Raw genomic sequence first — 17,455 nt, 5'->3', positions numbered from 1 at the left:
TTAGATCACTGCAAGAAATTCATCACAGACAGTCAGGCACATATCCAATTCGTCTTGCATAGGGTCATCCTCATAAGCCCACATCTTCTTCAAAAGTGCTGGACAAATTTTAGCCACCTGCTCCAATAGTCCATCATCCATTGCCAAGGCAGCTTCCAGTACAGGAGGATCTGCAAGGAACACAAAGCAAGCCTCCCTAAGAAAGCTGGAGTGGTGCTGTACGGCCAGCTTGAGTATTTTTGCAGCAGTATTCTCGTTTAGTTCCCTGATCAGTTTCTCCTCACAGACCAGCTTGAGACCCTGCATGCCGAACCTATCCGCCGCTGCCAGCAAATGCTCAGCCATCATAGAGCCTTCTACTCCAGTCACATCTGGTAGCGAATCTGTGTATACAAAATGTTGCAAGGTCTTGAACACCTGAGGTAGCATATCATCGATCCGTATGCAAGAAGATCCTGATGTTGAAGCTCTTGAGAGCTCTGCCTTAAAGACCGGCGACCTTGCTGCAAGAACACACCTGTGAGCGCTAAACTTCTCACCGGCAACTTGGAACGTGACGTCGGCCTTGGTGTCCAAGAGATGCTGCTGCTGCAGGTTGGACAGCGGCGATGGCCTGTACACGGCGACGTCGCACCGGATCGTGAAGCAGTCGGCGTCCACGAGATACTCTAACGCCATCTCCTCCAATGACTCCTTCCGGATGAAAACATCGCTGCCGTACCCGGATCCAGCTCGAGAGTATTTCCTTACGTTTGTGCATACGGTGTGACCTGGCACTGGTTCCCCGTTCCGATCAAGCAAACTGAAGACAAAGCGTGCTTTGATAGGCCTGGCGACTCTGCCGTCGAGAGCAACGGAGATTGACATGCAATCGGGTTCGGGGTTGCATCTGATGCGCCAATAGCAATCCCCAGCGCTGAAAGGACTCTTGATCCGCCGATGAGTGGGGTACATCTGCTTTTCGTCCCAGTAGTGATGGATCCGGACCGTGCACCTGGTCACCGCCCCTCCGGGGACGCTGGCCGAGGAGAAATCCAACGTCGGCATGGCGGCTGTCGGACCTCATTGTTGAGATCCACTGTGCTTACCATATCAGTCACTATATCAGTAGCTGATACGCACAGGAACAGAGAATGGTACAGAAACCACATAACGATTCCATTACATAGAACAGAGTCTTACACACAAGCATTACAAGACGGCTCGCGGGCCGCTTAATTTATTACACAGCAAACTCCTACGTGGTTACCCAAGTTCACAGGCGAAGCCTTGGGCGTAAGGCAAACCATATCTACGCTTCATTCTTAGCGTCGAAAATGTAATCCGCTTCTCCTGCTGAAAAATATAAGGGAGGGGTGAGTACAGACAGTACTCAGCAAGTCATATCCTTAAAAGTAAGTTATTTAAATGCATAGAGTATAAGTCAAGGATAGGCTTAGGGTTCGATTTTGCGAAAACATTGGATTTTTATATGCAAGTGGTGAGATCCTCTAGGGTGTGTTTAATTGAAAAGGAACGAAAAGTCAAGAGTAGAGGCACTTTCGAGAGTTATATGAAGATAAGGGCTTGGGCCCTGAGGGGAGAGTCGAGTCCATCCGCCAACGTTCCTTGCTTTTCACGGGTTCAATTACCCGAAATCTCTCTATAAGCTATTGGGAAATCCCAAAACATCATTAGGGTTCACCCCTTTATCTTTATACAGACCAGCGCTTAAGTGTTTATTTTCTTACAGTTTCACCACCCAATATCTCAGAAACCCCAAAATCATGCAACACACACAAGAAACCATCGCTCAACTCAATCCATACTTATGACTGTCCAACCGTAGCGCCTTAGACACGTAGGCCATGGCTATCCGGATCGATTTAAACTCCTCGTCAGCTGGTTGTACACTTTCCCCACACGATATACTTGGGTTGCATCAAGTATAACTCAATCCCGTACTCTCACACCATATTGCCCACAACCACCTATGGAACCATCTAGGGGCCCAAACTAGTGTACCGCTAGTGTGGATATATTCTTTAAGATTACGACACGGTACGCCACATAGGTCCCTGTGCCGGAGCCAGACTTCGGTACGCCACATAGGTCCCGAGTCCGCTCATGGTGTCCGTTGCACCCTGCCTCCAGGTGAGTTGCGGCTCCATGCTTGTGGGGTATGAGATTAAGTCCATCTTAAGCCGGACATGTGGTTGCACTTATTTTATGCTAGGTGAGAATCCCAACGACAGGTCCTCATGTGCTAGGGTAGACCCTCCTTAGCATATGTACAAAGTAGGTACATAGCCATGTCTACCCCGGCGCTAAAATAGTTCTACTCTTTTAAACCCTTTGAACCATAACACACCATTAAAACTCACGCAAATCACACAGTTTTCAAAAATGGTTGCAAGAGTTCAAATACATGAAATATCCTTTTGAAATAGTTTATTTGTAAGCGTAGCGCTCAATCCTAAGCATAATGTATATACGTTCAACATTAGCAAGGCTAATGATGAATTGTCCTGGGTTAAGCAAGGGTTACAGTTTAACAAAAGTCAAGGTATGGCTTAAACAATATTGGGTGTAACTAACGGATGAAAATAGCTTTATTTTCCAAAATAATATGTAATAACAGGTTCTAGGTTGGTCAATTTTAATATTTGCAAAACTTGGGATCAACATGATCAAAGAGTCGATAGGACTTGCCTTCGGGCTCATCGACGGGTCCTGCCTCGAAGACCGGGTCCTCGGGGTTGTCGTCGATAGCCTCGTTGTCTAATCCTACTCGTAGGGTGACGAACGATCGTTACTAACAGCATACAAGTCAAGCATCAAACAACAAAATAAAACAAAATAAAGTGAAGATGTTTAAAAAGTGATGAATTTGGTATGGACAGATAGAGCTTGAATTTAGATGAGTTCTGGTGGTGGTTTCACAATTTTTGGGTGAAATCTGAGAAAGTTATGAGGGTTTAAAGATTGGAATTCTAGAAAAAGGAGAAGGAGGGAATATTCCTGGCATATTTCCTGCCTAGGGGTATTTCTATGAATTATAGGTTTGTTGGGGGTTGTTTCGAAAGATTTTAGGGCTTGGGATTTTTGAGGGGCTTCCCTGCAGATGTAGGGGCTTATTCGTATTTATTTGAGGGGCTTCGGTGAGAGATCCCATGGGTTAGTTTGCAAAATCGCGCGTCCAGGGACGGTGGACCCCAAATTATGAAAGCTCAAGGGCTAAAACATAAAAATAAGGGCCTAGACGCAATTACTTTTGAATTGCGCTGGACTGCGGGTTGATTTGCAGAAAACCAGGGGCTCTTTGGCAAATATGCGTGGCGCTGACCGGTACCCGATCGGTTGACTCAGGTTCAGATAGATCTGGGCCGTTGGATCTGGATCTGACGGTCCGGACATCTTCTGGTGTCATTCTAATCTGGATCATCCGTTCACGATCGGACGTTCCGGATCTGATCTGGAATTGCTCTAATCTGGATCGTCCGTTCACGATCGGACGTTCAGGACCTGATCTGAAATTGTTCTAATCTGGATCGTCCGTTCACGATCGGATGTCCAGGAGCAGTTGGGCTCGCGGGCGGCGCGAGCTGAGTTGCCGGAGACGCGTCTGCGGCAGCGCGTGGCGGTGAACTCGTCGGAATAACGCATCTGTGTGATTCCGACCTCGATTCGGCTCGAGCTTGGGTCCAGAAGCTAGAGCGCGGCATGGGTGATTTACCTAGGGTATCTGCGCGGGCCTACAGTGAGCTGAGCGGGGTGTGCACTCGGCGAGGTGGCACTGCGGCTCTCGGGCTAGGCCGAACTCAGCCATGTACGGGAAGGGGGGAGAGAGTAGAGGAGAGGCAAAATTGACAGGGGGAACGGGAGGCGGTGCATATTGCGTACTCACCGGGCAGCTCACGGGTGCAGGAGGCAGCCGGAGGCAAGCTCGATGCGGTGAGGGGCGGTGGTGTTCGGGGGAGTGCGCGGGGAGAAGGACAGGGGGAGTGGAGAAGTGATTGAAGGGGCTCGGGAGCTTGAGGCTCATGTGGTGATGCTCAAGGAGCTCCGGGGAGAAGGTATTTATAGATCCGAGAGGCGGTTTGTGCGAAGGGGTGAAGCTTCGGGAGACGCCGTTCATGGTGGAGCCTCGGTGGGGGCCCGGTAGGGGCTGGGGCTGGGTGTGCGAGCACGTGGGGTAGGGGCTGGCTTCGGTGCTACGCAAGGTGGGGGAAGTGGGGCCGAGCGCTGCGGGGCGGGGGCTGCGCGACGCGTGGCGTGGCGTTGTGTAGGGGGTGGGGCGCGAGGTGGAAGACGACGGAGGTGTCGGGGGTCGGGGTGCCTTCGTGCCCAGGAGGCAGAAAGGAGCGGGCTGAAGGCGGGTTCTGCGGGGAAGATGGATACTGGGCCGCGGCGCGAGGAGAGGCAAAGCTAGGCCGCGGGCCCGGGAGGACAAAAGGAAAAGAAATGGATGGGCCGCGCAGAGAGAAGGCGAAAGGCTGGCCGAAACTAAATAGGAGCATTTCACGGTTTTTCAGAGGAGTGTTGAATTGGAATTTGAAGGGATTCCAAAAGTTCAAATTTTTAGTGAGACTTCTAAATTAGTTTTGAAAATAGGTGGTTACAGCAGCGGCGAGGTTCGAGTGTTCGACGAAGATCGCAAATGCAAATCGAATAGAACGACGAGACATGTGGCGGACACCTGGTGTGTTTGGGGATGGTTTGTGGAGCGAATCAAGGGTAAGGGCAACTGGGCAGAGATTAAATACAGGCAGAGAGGTTTTATTCAGGGTCGGGGTTCCATGCCATGCCTGCTTGCCGCCGCCGCCGTCTTCGAACTCCGATAGCAATCGGACTCGACTTTGGGTTGTGTCGCCGTGTCAGAAGTCGGAGTAGGGGTTTTGTTGGCACTCAGCACTCAGCAAGCATGGAAACGGCTCTGATCCTCGCTGTTGTTGCTGTGTTCTTTCTTCTAACCCCGCCTACCGGGATGAAGATCGCAGATGACTTCTGGCGGACACCCGTAGTGTGTTTGGGGATGGTTTGTAGGAGGGAAACTGGGAAAATATTGGAGACTGGCAAAAAGCTTTTATACGGCATCCGTGTGGGCTCAGACTCTGTGAGAACCGCCCAACTTGACACCGCTTTAAGTAAACCGCTGGTCATCATCCTTCAGATGAGAACTAGCACACGTTCGCATAAAGATGTGCCACGTGCTAGCCCACATCTGGAGACTCCCACAACCGACACGACATTCACTTAAAATGGCATCAAATCTGGTAGTCCCGGTACGTGCTTGCGACATGCCCAGAATTAAGCACACGTACCGTTCACAAAAGATACATCACCAACGAACCATAAAGAATAATTTCACGCATAAAAAGAGTTCAACAAAAGTTATTACAAATTCAACATAGGAGGGCTCAAATATGAGAATAAAAGTTTCGTAAATCCTTACAAGCCTTGGTTCAAGAGTGATAAATAAAGAGACATGAGAATAAAGTTTAATGTTGTGTCATGTTCTCCCAAAGAACCACACACAGAGGATAAAAATTAACGCGCAAAAGCAGAGCGTCTCGCTCAACGGTACCCAAGAGACCATAAGAACTACTCGTGGGGATCGGCGGGATAGAAATGACCAAAAACAACATCCGGCTCACCTGCAACTTGATTTTTAGAAAAAAGCAACATGAGTACAAAAAGGTACACGCAAGGCTTACGCAAATATATATACATATAACCAAGGCTCATGCAAGAGGCTCAAGATGAGGCTTTAAGGTTAAGTTATTAATGCGCAAGCACTAGCTTTCTACCCTATCATCTAACTCTGTAGCAAATTTTTAATTAATCTTGCCCAACCCCCACTCAAATTTTATTTGATTGCGATGTAAACCAAGGGATTGTCCATAAAAGCATCATGATTCAAAACCAACATAACCGGAACTTTCTACGAAGAATTCGTCGCAAAAAGAGCTTCAAAACCAACATAACCGGAACTTTCTACGAAGAATTCGTCGCACAAAGAGCTTGCTCATAACCGAGAGCGCGGCAATTCGAATTGATTTAAACCTTGCAAGGGTGTACATCTTTACCCACACGACACAAGGACCATGCGGCTCACCCAACCGATCACGTTGGATAAGGGGGTACTCGCGTCAACCGTTCCCAACAAGCCTCAACCCTTGAACATCACGCCTAGTTTACGCGGAGAGTCACTTAGGTCCACCGGGGACATCCCTAAGCCTCTCTACATAGCACCCTTGGCCACGCAACTAGGACTGCGCATCAAAGACCAAGTCTAAAAGGTATTTGGCTCATCCTTTCCATTAATTTGGATATGTGGTGACACGATAAAAATTTGCTCAAAACCGAGGTCATCCACGGACGGTCCTTAAACGACCCGAGCGGACTATGCCCGTGACTTTCTTCTCTAGGCCCTAACCTTCCGCCCGGATCCCGAGACTACTCTTCCATCAACCAAAACCGACCAAGCGTGAAACAAGGATCGTCTTAAGTGTCATGACTCTAAAACCATTTTCTCCTATTAAATGACATAAGACTCTATGCGCGGCGAAGCATCTAACAAGTTAAGTACTTTAAACAACTACAAGTGTTCAAGGGTAGGGATAACAAATATTCAAGGAAAGGCAATGCATAGAAAATAGGTACAAGAATGCAATAAATAACATAATATACATGACCCATAAATACAAAATTGAGATAGCTAAATTAAAACAATTTAATTAGGTGCAAGGAATAATGCATAGCTGCTTGCCTTGGTTTTCTTCGGGCTCAACCACGTACTCGGCTCCGGATTCGGGTTCTGCAACTTTGGCGGGCTCAACGGGCTCGCTCTCCGATGGCTCAGTCACTATAATTCATGGATGATTAGATGCATTAGCATGATGCCATGATTTATGCAAGAGCGATATGACATGAAAAACAAGAACGGCCTAACATGTAATGATGCGCAGACGTACACATGCGATGATAAACAAGCACTAGTGCCTAACGATCAAGGACATTAGGGTAAGAATTACCAAACACAAAATACACGGCAAGAATAAATCATGAAATAATTACATCAAGTAGAGGGCATTACAAGGAACTCATGAAAATTGGATCTACAGCAAAAGCATTTTTCTAGAATTGTTTATGATAAAAGCAAATTTCAGCCATCCTAAATGAGTAAATTCACAAAAGGCATGAAAACTTTATAGAACAAATCTAGAAAAAAGATCAAAGACACTAGACATTAAAACAAGGCTAAAGGAACAAGTTTTACCAGTTTCTCATTTTTCAGCAAAACGTTATGCAATAGACAAATTTTCATGTAGAAAAGGGATATCACATCAAAACCATAAAAACAGTAGAGAAACATTAAAACATGATGCACCAATGCAAAGATCATTTCACAAGGAGTCTAACAAAACTTGGTTTGACATTTTTAGAGCAGTATACAGATAATTAAGCATTTATCTCACTTTTGGGACATTAATTAGTAACTCCAAAACAACCACAGTAACATGCACCAAATTATTTTTCCTGGGTAGATCTACTCAAGAGGAACTCAACAAATTAAGTTTCATAATTTTTCAAGGTTTCTACAAATTTCTACGCATTTTACAATTTTGCAGACGAAATAAACATAAAAAAACATACTGCAAAACGCTAGGGCCACCCGGGCTGACAAGCCCCGAGGCCGATATGCGGGGCCCATGGGCAGGCGGCCCAGCCCGGCCGAGTCAAGGCAAGGCCGCGGCCTTGACCGTGCAGGGGCGCGCCCAAGGCGCGCGTGGCGCGCCCGCACGGCGCGACGCACGCAGCGCGGCGGCGACAGTGGCCGAGCAACGCAGGGAGGAAGGGCACGGGGTGGTCCAGGGTGTGGCGAGACTCACTTGCGTCTAGGGCGGAGGAGAACGGCGGCGAGGCGGTGGCGCGACGTGCCAGGGTGGAGGTGCTCGCAGGCGGCCCTAGAGAGAAGGGGAAAAGGTCGGGTGAGGGGCGAAATCGGCCGAGGGGAGGGAGAGGAAGGTTGGAACACGAGGAATTGGGGAATGGCTCACCAGATGCGATGAATCAACCGCGGCAATGGAGCTCGGGATGGCGGCGGCAATGGAGGACAGAAGGGAAAAGAAAAAAGGCTAGGGTTTGGGTCTTTGGGGGCCGACGGTTTGTAAAGGAGGGGGCGAGAGCGAGTGGGCGCCTCGGTGGCCTGGCCACACTGGCCAACCGGCGGCCGCCGAGGGGGCGCCGTGGCCCCTGCTGCCCAACCGGCAGGCGAGAAGGCGCGGGGAAGAGGGAAGGGCGGCTGACAGGTGGGATGGGCGAGTGAAATCCTCAGGTGAAGTTTGAAATACAAAAACGAGATCTTCCAGGTCTCAAAAAATCCCGAAATGTTTACTAGAGCAATATAAAATCACAAGGAACACAATGCAATAAGAATCACTCGAAAATCTTTTGTAGATTGGTTGCAATAAATCGAACAATACAGCTGTTTTTGAAATTTCCTTGAATTTTGTGGCTCGGCTAAAAGCTTATAAAATCCTGAAAAAATATTTAAAATTCCACATTTGAAATCTAGTATTTGAATAAAAATTTTGGAGGAATAGTTGAAAAATAAAAATTGAACTTCCTTCACAAGCACTCATTCACATACAAGAAATTTTTTTATTTCCAACAATGCACACATGCACATGATGCTCCATTATGCTTTGATGATGCTCATGATGACGTTTTTTAAAAGTTAATTAAGTTTAATAAGTTTGGATCACGACAGACTCATCCACGGTTTGGCCGTGGTGGGCGATCGTGATGCGGATGTGATGTCGTGTGGCAGACCGGTGCCTGGGAGCGAACCGCTCCGTGAATGATGAATAGTTTTATGTAGAACAGACATTTGAAGAGGGCACATAAGCTCTTTGATGAGATGACTGAGGAATGCTGTCACTTTAGTTGATCATTCATTAACAGGAGCATGTCTAATTACTCTGAAGCGATTGTTTTAAATTAGATGGGTTATTAACCTCATTTAACTAGATTTCTATAGGTGCATCTCTATTAACACTTGTTGATATACTGTATATGCACACCATAATGGAAGCTTCTTGTCCTCTTATCTGCTTTGATTAAATGAGAACGATTGGTTGGACACAACATGTACAAATTAGAAATACAACGAAAACAGAAAAGATGCCCTTTCAAAAAAAATGTGGGCCACTTCTTTTTTTGGGCTATGTCAAATGGACAGGTCTAAATTAACGATCAGTTAGTAGGCAGCGTGGTACTGTTTTACCTCGATGGTCATGGTCGCACGCACTCACCCGATGTATGTTTCAAACATGGGCTAGTGCAGGGAAGAATTGAATAGCACAGGCCATACACTATTCGACTTGTTGCCTGTCATCTTGAAATGAGGACATTAGCAAATAAACTCAGAGAAGAAACTGAAGGCAACACAATAGGTTGATTCCGCAACTGATGTGGTGTTTTTTTTGTCATGTAGGAGGTTTGTGTATCTTTGTATTAAGAGTGAATCAAAGTTCGACAAAGGGGATACACAACGCATATACCAATTGCGCCACAAAACGGATGTCATGTGTTGGGATGATAAGAAGGATTCAAGTACAGAAAACTAATTTACTCTATTGAGCTAGGGTGGTTGTTCGGAATCTATACAAGAGAAGATTCCATCGATTGCCTCTTATCCTATAAGGCTTTACAAAGTTTTAGCTTTAAATCAGCGAAATCATGTCTTTTTCTTTTAAAAAAAGAAACTAGGTGCTATTTTTGTAGATCAAAATTCATTACGCAAAACAGAAAGGTGATTTCAGACATTACAATTCCGGCAATACTGGCTGGCAATTCAACTAAATGCTGTTTACAATACGAAAACAGGCTTCCTCTTTGTCCTTCTCCTAGCTTACTGTAACTGCAGTTCTTCAGTAATTGAACTTCTTTAGACTCCACCCTCCTGACAGTTTGCTCCCCTTTGGCCAAGGATCCAGGTGAAGGATGAAAATTTCGCACCTTGCCCTCCAAAACTCTCTCAACAAAGTCCTACTAAAGCTGGTAAGATGGTTAATTTTGAACTCTCAAAAGATCGTTAATATTAAGTCTAGGCCATCAGGAGTAAGAAGGCAACATCCCAACAGCATATTACTGCTAAAATGTATCATACTCAGATCGAAAAACTTGAGTCTTAATCCATATAGTTCCTGAAAATAGATTTTTTCCCCTACTGCAGAGCGCACAAGATATTGAAAGTTTGAAACTATTAGTATGTCAGGCTTCCATCAGAACTTTACTATATATGGCAATACTGCATGGGTGTGTATGATCAAGAATCCGCACCTAAATCTCCAACATGTTTTCATTATTTGTAACACCGAACACATCATCATTATCATTAGACTGAACAAGCTAAGCTTCAAGCTATCTATCACAATCATGTCCACCATCAACACAGATTAGTGGCAAAAAAGGTCCTAAGCTCGCCATCTTTGACTTCCATGGAGGAGGATCCGATGTATGTATCAGAAAAGTAGAAAAATATTTTTGAAATAGGAGCTTCAAACTAAGAAAGAGTTAAGAGTAGCCGTTTATGTATGTGATAATATGAAAGGTCATGCTGAATACTAGTGGAGAGGCACAGCATGTAATGCAACTTTGGCATCACTTCTGCAGAATGTTGGGAGACCCATTGAATGAGATATCATCATATATGATTATGGGCAACATAATCTTAAGCAAATTGTCTCTGTTACCTCCTATTATGGCAAGGTTGAAGAGTTTGTTGCTCTTGTGAGACAAAACAACCCCTCCCTTCCTGATGAGATACATATGTAGTTTTGTAGCATGTCTTAACCATTATATTCAGAATCATTTAGAATGGAATGTTTGTATACCCTAAAGTATAAGCCATGGTAAAGTTTGTAAAGGCAAACATATTTTCTCTATCATTCTTGTAGAAAATGCTAAAGGCAAAGAGGAAGCATCAGTTTTGAAGGATGCTTTAGATGCTGAAACAATAATCAACCACTACTGAAAATATACCAACTGTTCCATCTCCATATATGCTATTGAAGGTACACGTTCAGCTGCTAGTACATTTATACTACTGATGATGAAAATTGGCAACAAAATTATTGCATCTGCATTTGTAGATCGTGGAAGCGATGCTCCTTTTGATATACTCTATTTAAACATCTAGGAGTAGATCGAGTAGGAGTGAGCTTTACAGAAGGAAAAACGTCACCGTCTTTCACAGTGCCGCCGTGGAAGTAGTCGAGGATGGCGACGGCGGCGTGGAGAAGGGGCGACGGACGATGAAGGAGCGGTGCAGCGACGACGGGCCGGTGGCACTTCCCGTCGCTTCAGCACAACCCCGATCGGCTAGGGTTACCATTGGTGGGGCAATGGGTGGTGATCAGTTGGCCACCTCCCACTGACCCCCACCTCTTCCTTTTATATGTGTGCTGCGCGACGGGGGCCCACCAGCCTTCCACGGGCTGGGCGCCCCCGATCAGGGCGCGAGTCAAGGCCCGTTTGGTTCGTTGGGCCCAAACGGTGGAGATCAACACTAACATTCTCCCCCTTGATCTCATCTCGTATTTTTAACTTATCTCAATCTTTTACTTTCTTCATTCTTGATTCTTTATCTACCTACTCCATCACGGATTAGTGCATATGAGAATGCCTCATCGTCACAGTCAATAGCCGATGGACTTAACAGCTACAATACACCTCTCGGTTCTGAAATAGATACTTTAACTTTGGGCCCTTTATCGTCCGGAAAACATAGGCTATACCATAAACCCATGTCGACTGTGTGTTCTCTGTACACACTGGGCGGCAAGCCTTTAGTATGCGGATCCGCAAATACTTTCTGTCATTTAAACTCACAATCCATTCCAATCATGATTCCGGACTTTCTCCTTTACAACGTATAACTTTGTGTCAACATGTTAGGCACCACAGTTGACTTGTTGTCACAGGAGCAAACTACTTTAATGGTTATTGCTGCTGTCAACCATTATCAATTCCGGGTAGGTTCCCTTAATTATTTTGCCTGTCCCTCGGCCTCGTATCATGCTATACTATATCTTTGCATCACATTGATCATAATTGCTTTGTTTTGGAGCTTTTCCACACAAAACCTCCAAATGTGAAAGTCAGCGACAATTGTGGATTTCGCTACATATTTCACAAGTTCTACTTTTGTACTCACAACCTTTTGAGAGTACTTGATCTTTCCAACTTAGCATGAGGCCGATATTCTCAATTTCATTCCAGTGATCTATATCTGGATTGAACTTTTGCCAAAATAACCCGGATACACAAAATATGTCAGGGTAAGTTCTTTTCTTTTGCGCTTATAATACTTTCAGCAGCTGAAGTATTTAGAACTATTTCCATTTCACATTGGTTCCTGGAACACTAAGGTTCCCAAAACTATTACCCTTAATGATAGGAACAGCTTACTCCTTTGCATACTTCATTTCTTTAGAATTTTTTCTGAGTATGCCTTTGTGATAATCATAATACCCCTTTCTTTTATCTCGATGAGTCTCAATCCATAGAATTAAAAACTCATCACCGAGATCAAAATTTGAGGACAAGAATTCTTTATCTATAACAGTATATTAACACCACTATTAGAAATTAGGATGTTATCTACATTTAAGGTGTGGAAATTAGATTCCCCATTCTTTAACTTTTCCTTAAAAGCTATTGTCCTCCTCAATCCTTTGGAAAACCCAAAATTTCATACTATTTCATTTAAACTTTAGATACCATCGTCTCATGGCTTTCTTCAATCCATAAAATAATTTACTATTGTGGTATCCCGTATGTTCTTTCTTCTCTTTGACTAAAACTTTTGACACAAATTTTGCTTTATATCTTTCAACATTCCCTCTAGAGTCACATTGCCTTTTGTAGGTCCATTATAACCTACTGTGATGGCTCTTTTAGGAATCATTTCTTTCTTCCATGGTCTTAACACATGGAATTGTTATGACTTATTCAAATGAGGTGGAATCTTCCTCCATTTGATTTTCTTTACTTTGTATAGGGCTGTTGTTGCTCCTTTTTGCCAAATGGCAATGGACTATGAGATCCTGCATAACAAGATTCTTCTTTACTTTATTCATTTTCTTTAAGAGCTAACAACATGTGTTGTATACAACATCAGCACGTATGAGAAATTTGCTGTTCTCGAATCATCGAAGTGGACACGCATTCCCACTTCTCTTTAAGTCTTAGATATCTACATACCATGCTCCCCCAGATTTTGCCATCTTTTGTAAAGATGGCATATCAATAAATTTCTTTGTTTGGGTTCTATCTGAATGCCGGAATTTAGCCATTTCTTTACATAGGGGTATCACTATTGTGACCGTTGGACTCCCCCTGACGGTCACATTCATTCTTTAATAGATCATCTCTTGCTTTCAATGCACATTATAGGGGAGTACCTTTCTTAACTGTCTCATATTTCTCCCCCTCGAAATGTGGCATGAACTTTTCTGCCACAATTTCGAAAACTAGTCACAACTTTCGTGAATGAGGAAACTTTAATTACTTACTTATCCACATGGTTACATCATGCAGAACAAAGTAATTTTTAATTCGCATGGGAGTACCTTTTATTCACTTTATTTTGATAACTCAATAGAGTCCTTTATTCGATATGACAGTACTTTTTCCTCATTTCACTTCACGAACTCAACAGAGTCTATTACCAGTACTTTAGCAAGTCACGCTCGCAAAACTTTCTTATCTTGGGGTTCATATGTAACTTTCCATTCTTCATAAAACTCAATGAGTGCTTAATCTCTGTGACACAATAGAAGTGCCCGATCAATTCTAGAATAGCAAAGCTACTCCAAACTTTTCTCCCAGTGTGGGATAAACCAGTACATGAGTCATCACAACTTTCTCCCGCCATGCAGAATTAGCACTATGCCAACTTTATCCAGTCATGCGGGTTATTTCATACTTATCCAAACAATAATGTCAGGATCGGTTCAAATCAAATTCAGAAATAAATCTGAATATTCCATGACACACATACTTAATTCGATGTTGATCAAATTAAACATGTATGACTTATCACAACTTTGAATGAACTCATAATGAATTCTACTTGATAGAGAGTACATAAGAGACATTTCTCAAAACGATCTCTTATTGCTCTATCTGCTTTTCTTGGATCAATATCCATAAGTACTTTTCTTTTCTAGCCAGTCTGTACAGAGAATACGCTTTCTCATATGTAATGACCTTGTTTCTTTCTGAGTCACAAGTACCCATTTCATTGTCTTTCGTCCTTCAAGGACAACATAGAAATCTTTGTCTGAAAAGTCAATAATCAATACTTTAAGTTCTATTCTATATCACCGTTGGGCAGAAATAAAATAATCTTTTACATTAATTATGTATCACCGTTGGGCAGAAACGGAATTAATGTATGGAAAACTCAATAAACTTTAAAACATATATTTGCTCCTCAAAATTAAATTCTCCCGTTGGTTCGAATTTAATTAAAGGATAATCAACTTTATTGCAGCGCAAACTGGAAAATATATTTATCTAATTTGAGAGCAGTTCTTTATCTATTCTCTGAAAAATGGTCACTTTGATTCAACATTTACCAGAGACTTTAAACTTTAAGCTATGACTCATAAAAACTATAATATTGTTATCATCAACGTTGGTCAGAAAATAACAATACTATAATTAACTTTAAATTTCTCTCCTTTGAGAATTATCTTTATGAGTCTAGTAAAGCTCAACTTTGAGACTTCAAATGGCATTAAAATGCCAAAACTCAGCTTTGACTTTAAACAGCGGAAGCTTTTCTATCTTTTACCCATAGGGAAAAAACTTATTTAAGACTTTGAGACTATTCTTCCAATTAAATCTTCTCGTTGGTTCCGACTTAATTGAAAGATAGCAACAGTATAACACCGGAAAATTTTTTCTTTCTTTATGGCAGCGGAAAACTTTTCTTTCTTTTCAGAAATAGTACTTTGTACTCATTTTCTCCCTAAACAATTTATCTCGTTGGTTCAAAATTGAATAGAGATAAAACTGTACAATGCTCTTAAGAATAATTCTCCCGTTGGTTTGAATTAGAATTAAGAGTGACACCTTTAAATTTTGCAGCCGAAACAAGTGAAAATATTCTATATTCAGAAGCATTTATTGTACTTGTGAATTCTCTAAACAATATTCGTGTTGGTGCAAAATTGGATAGAGGTCAAAGTACAAGCAAAAGCACCAAACTATTAAACAAGATGCTTCTGAAATATAGAAAACCTTTAAACTTTCATTCCTATGCTTTCGGCCAATACTGTGCGCGCAGCCCAACTTGCCAGCGCCTTTGCCTGCAGCCCAGCCCGCTCGGCACTCGGCGCCCCCTTCCGCGCGCCCAGGCCGCAACCTGGGCCTGGGCCGGGAAAACGGCCCACGAGCACCCCCCGCCTGGGCTCAAACTGTCCCGAGAGGCGCCAGCCGCTAGCAGCCGTCGATCTTGATCGGATGGCTGGCCGCGGTTTCCGCGGGAGCAAAAGGGGCGACGCCGGCTCCCCCTTTCCAAACCCTAGATCATTTGCTCCCTCCCCTTCCATCTCTACCACGCGACGGCGGTTCTGGCGGCAGCCCGCACGGCGGCTTTGCCGGAGGAAGTGGCCGGTGCCGCCGTCGGCGCCACCTCGCCATGCCCCACGGCCACTTGCTCTTCCGTCTTCCTTTCCTCCCCTTGCTTTTCTTCCCAAATGGAGGTGGCGCACCACGGGATGGCGGCCCCACGTGCGCCGGTCAAAGCGGCACTGCGGCGGCGCGGGGAGAGAGATGGCAGCGCCACCGCCGGTCCCCTCGCCGACGCGCGTGTTCGCCCTCGGCAGAGCATGCCGCCGTCGAGCGGACTGGGCAGCGGTGCCCTAAGCTTTCCCCGCCTCCCCTTTTCTCTCTCTCATCCGGCGCATGGAGGCGGCGGTTGGCCATGGCGGCAAAAGGAGAAGCGGCGGCGCCGCCGCCGGCCCCTTCGCCGACAAGCGCGCTCGCCCGAGCGGGAGCGCGCCGCCGTCGAGCGGGCTAGCAGCGGCGCCCTGAGCCCGCGCGCGCACGGAAACAGAGCTCCCGAGCGCGGCGTAGCGGATCTGTCCGTGTAAAAGCGGTCCGGCGCCGGCAAGCCGGCCTCTCGTGCTGCTGTCCCGCGCGGCTACGGCCAGCGGTGAGGGGCGGCACCGAGACCCACGAGTCCCGCCGCCTCATTCTTTGCTAGGGTTAGGGTTCGTCGAATCAAATCCCTTCTGTTCTTTTCTTTTTCGATTCGAAATCGATTTTCTTTCCTTTGATTCTTTCGATCCTAGTTCGGATCCATCCCAATCTCGATCTACTCATTAGAGTAGGCTCTTGATACCATTGATATACTCTATTTAAACATCTAGGAGTAGATCGAGTAGGAGTGAGCTTTACAGAAGGAAAAACGTCACCGTCTTTCACAGTGCCGCCGTGGAAGTAGTCGAGGATGGCGGCAGCGGCGTGGAGCAGGGGCGACGGACGACGAAGGAGCGGTGCAGCGACGGCGGGCCGGTGGCACTTCCCGTCGCTTCAGCACAACCCCGATCGGCTAGGGTTACCATTGGTGGGGCAATGGGTGGTGATCTGTTGGCCACCTCCCACTGACCCCCACCTCTTCCTTTTATATGTGTGCTGCGCGACGGGGGCCCACCAGCCTTCCACGGGCTGGGCGCCTCCGATCAGGGCGCGAGTCAAGGCCCGTTTGGTCCGGTGGGCCCAAACGGTGGAGATCAACACTAACACCTTTATTCTCAGGCCATATCTTGCCAACAAATCTTGTGCTCAACAAGATGAAATCAACTGCTAGGATTCAAAAAAAAAATCTCAAGCACATCACCTGACATGTTTCCTTGTGACCACGTATACAAGATATTAGATCACCCCACCAAATTCATCACAGGCAGCACATATCCAACGCGCGTTGCATAGGGCGATCCTCATAAGACCATATCTTCTTCAAATGATTTTGTTCTAAAATAAGTATGGATGTTCTGTAATACATGAGTCTTATCTTCATTGCATATAATTTGGAGGTTCTAAATACAAATCTGGATAGTTGAAAAGGATAGGATTGTCCCTCTGCAAAATAAAATCTGGACGTGCAAAACAAGTGTAGCTTGTTTGATGGCAGCTCGGAATGCTATTTAGCAGAGTTTTTTTTTCTAATTGCTGTGTTGTTCAGAAGAATGTAGACCTTTCCAAAATAAAAAAAATGCATGATTAACTAGGACAATCATCTACTGGTATTAAATTTGACCTGTATAATCAGGCCATTTGTTTGCTGACAAATCTCATGCTCAACAAGACTCCTAGAGTTCCAAAAAAAACACAAGCACATCACCCGGCATGCTTCCTTGTGAGCACGTATACATGATTACATAGTAAGATA

The 17,455-nt window shown here is 45.0% G+C and overlaps 1 protein-coding gene across 1 annotated transcript; it reads right to left on the bottom strand.

Moving 5' to 3' along the window:
- Positions 1 to 1,047, bottom strand: LOC120702067 (BTB/POZ and MATH domain-containing protein 1-like). The gene has a single exon (XM_039985840.1). It carries the CDS (start codon positions 1,045 to 1,047, stop codon positions 1 to 3), a length of 1,047 nt encoding a protein of 348 aa, XP_039841774.1.
- Between the last annotated feature and the right edge of the window lie 16,408 nt (positions 1,048 to 17,455).

Source organism: Panicum virgatum, chromosome 4K (assembly GCF_016808335.1).
Source record: "Panicum virgatum strain AP13 chromosome 4K, P.virgatum_v5, whole genome shotgun sequence".
Lineage (NCBI taxonomy): Eukaryota > Viridiplantae > Streptophyta > Magnoliopsida > Poales > Poaceae > Panicum > Panicum virgatum.
This window is presented reverse-complemented; position numbering and strand designations above follow the sequence as displayed.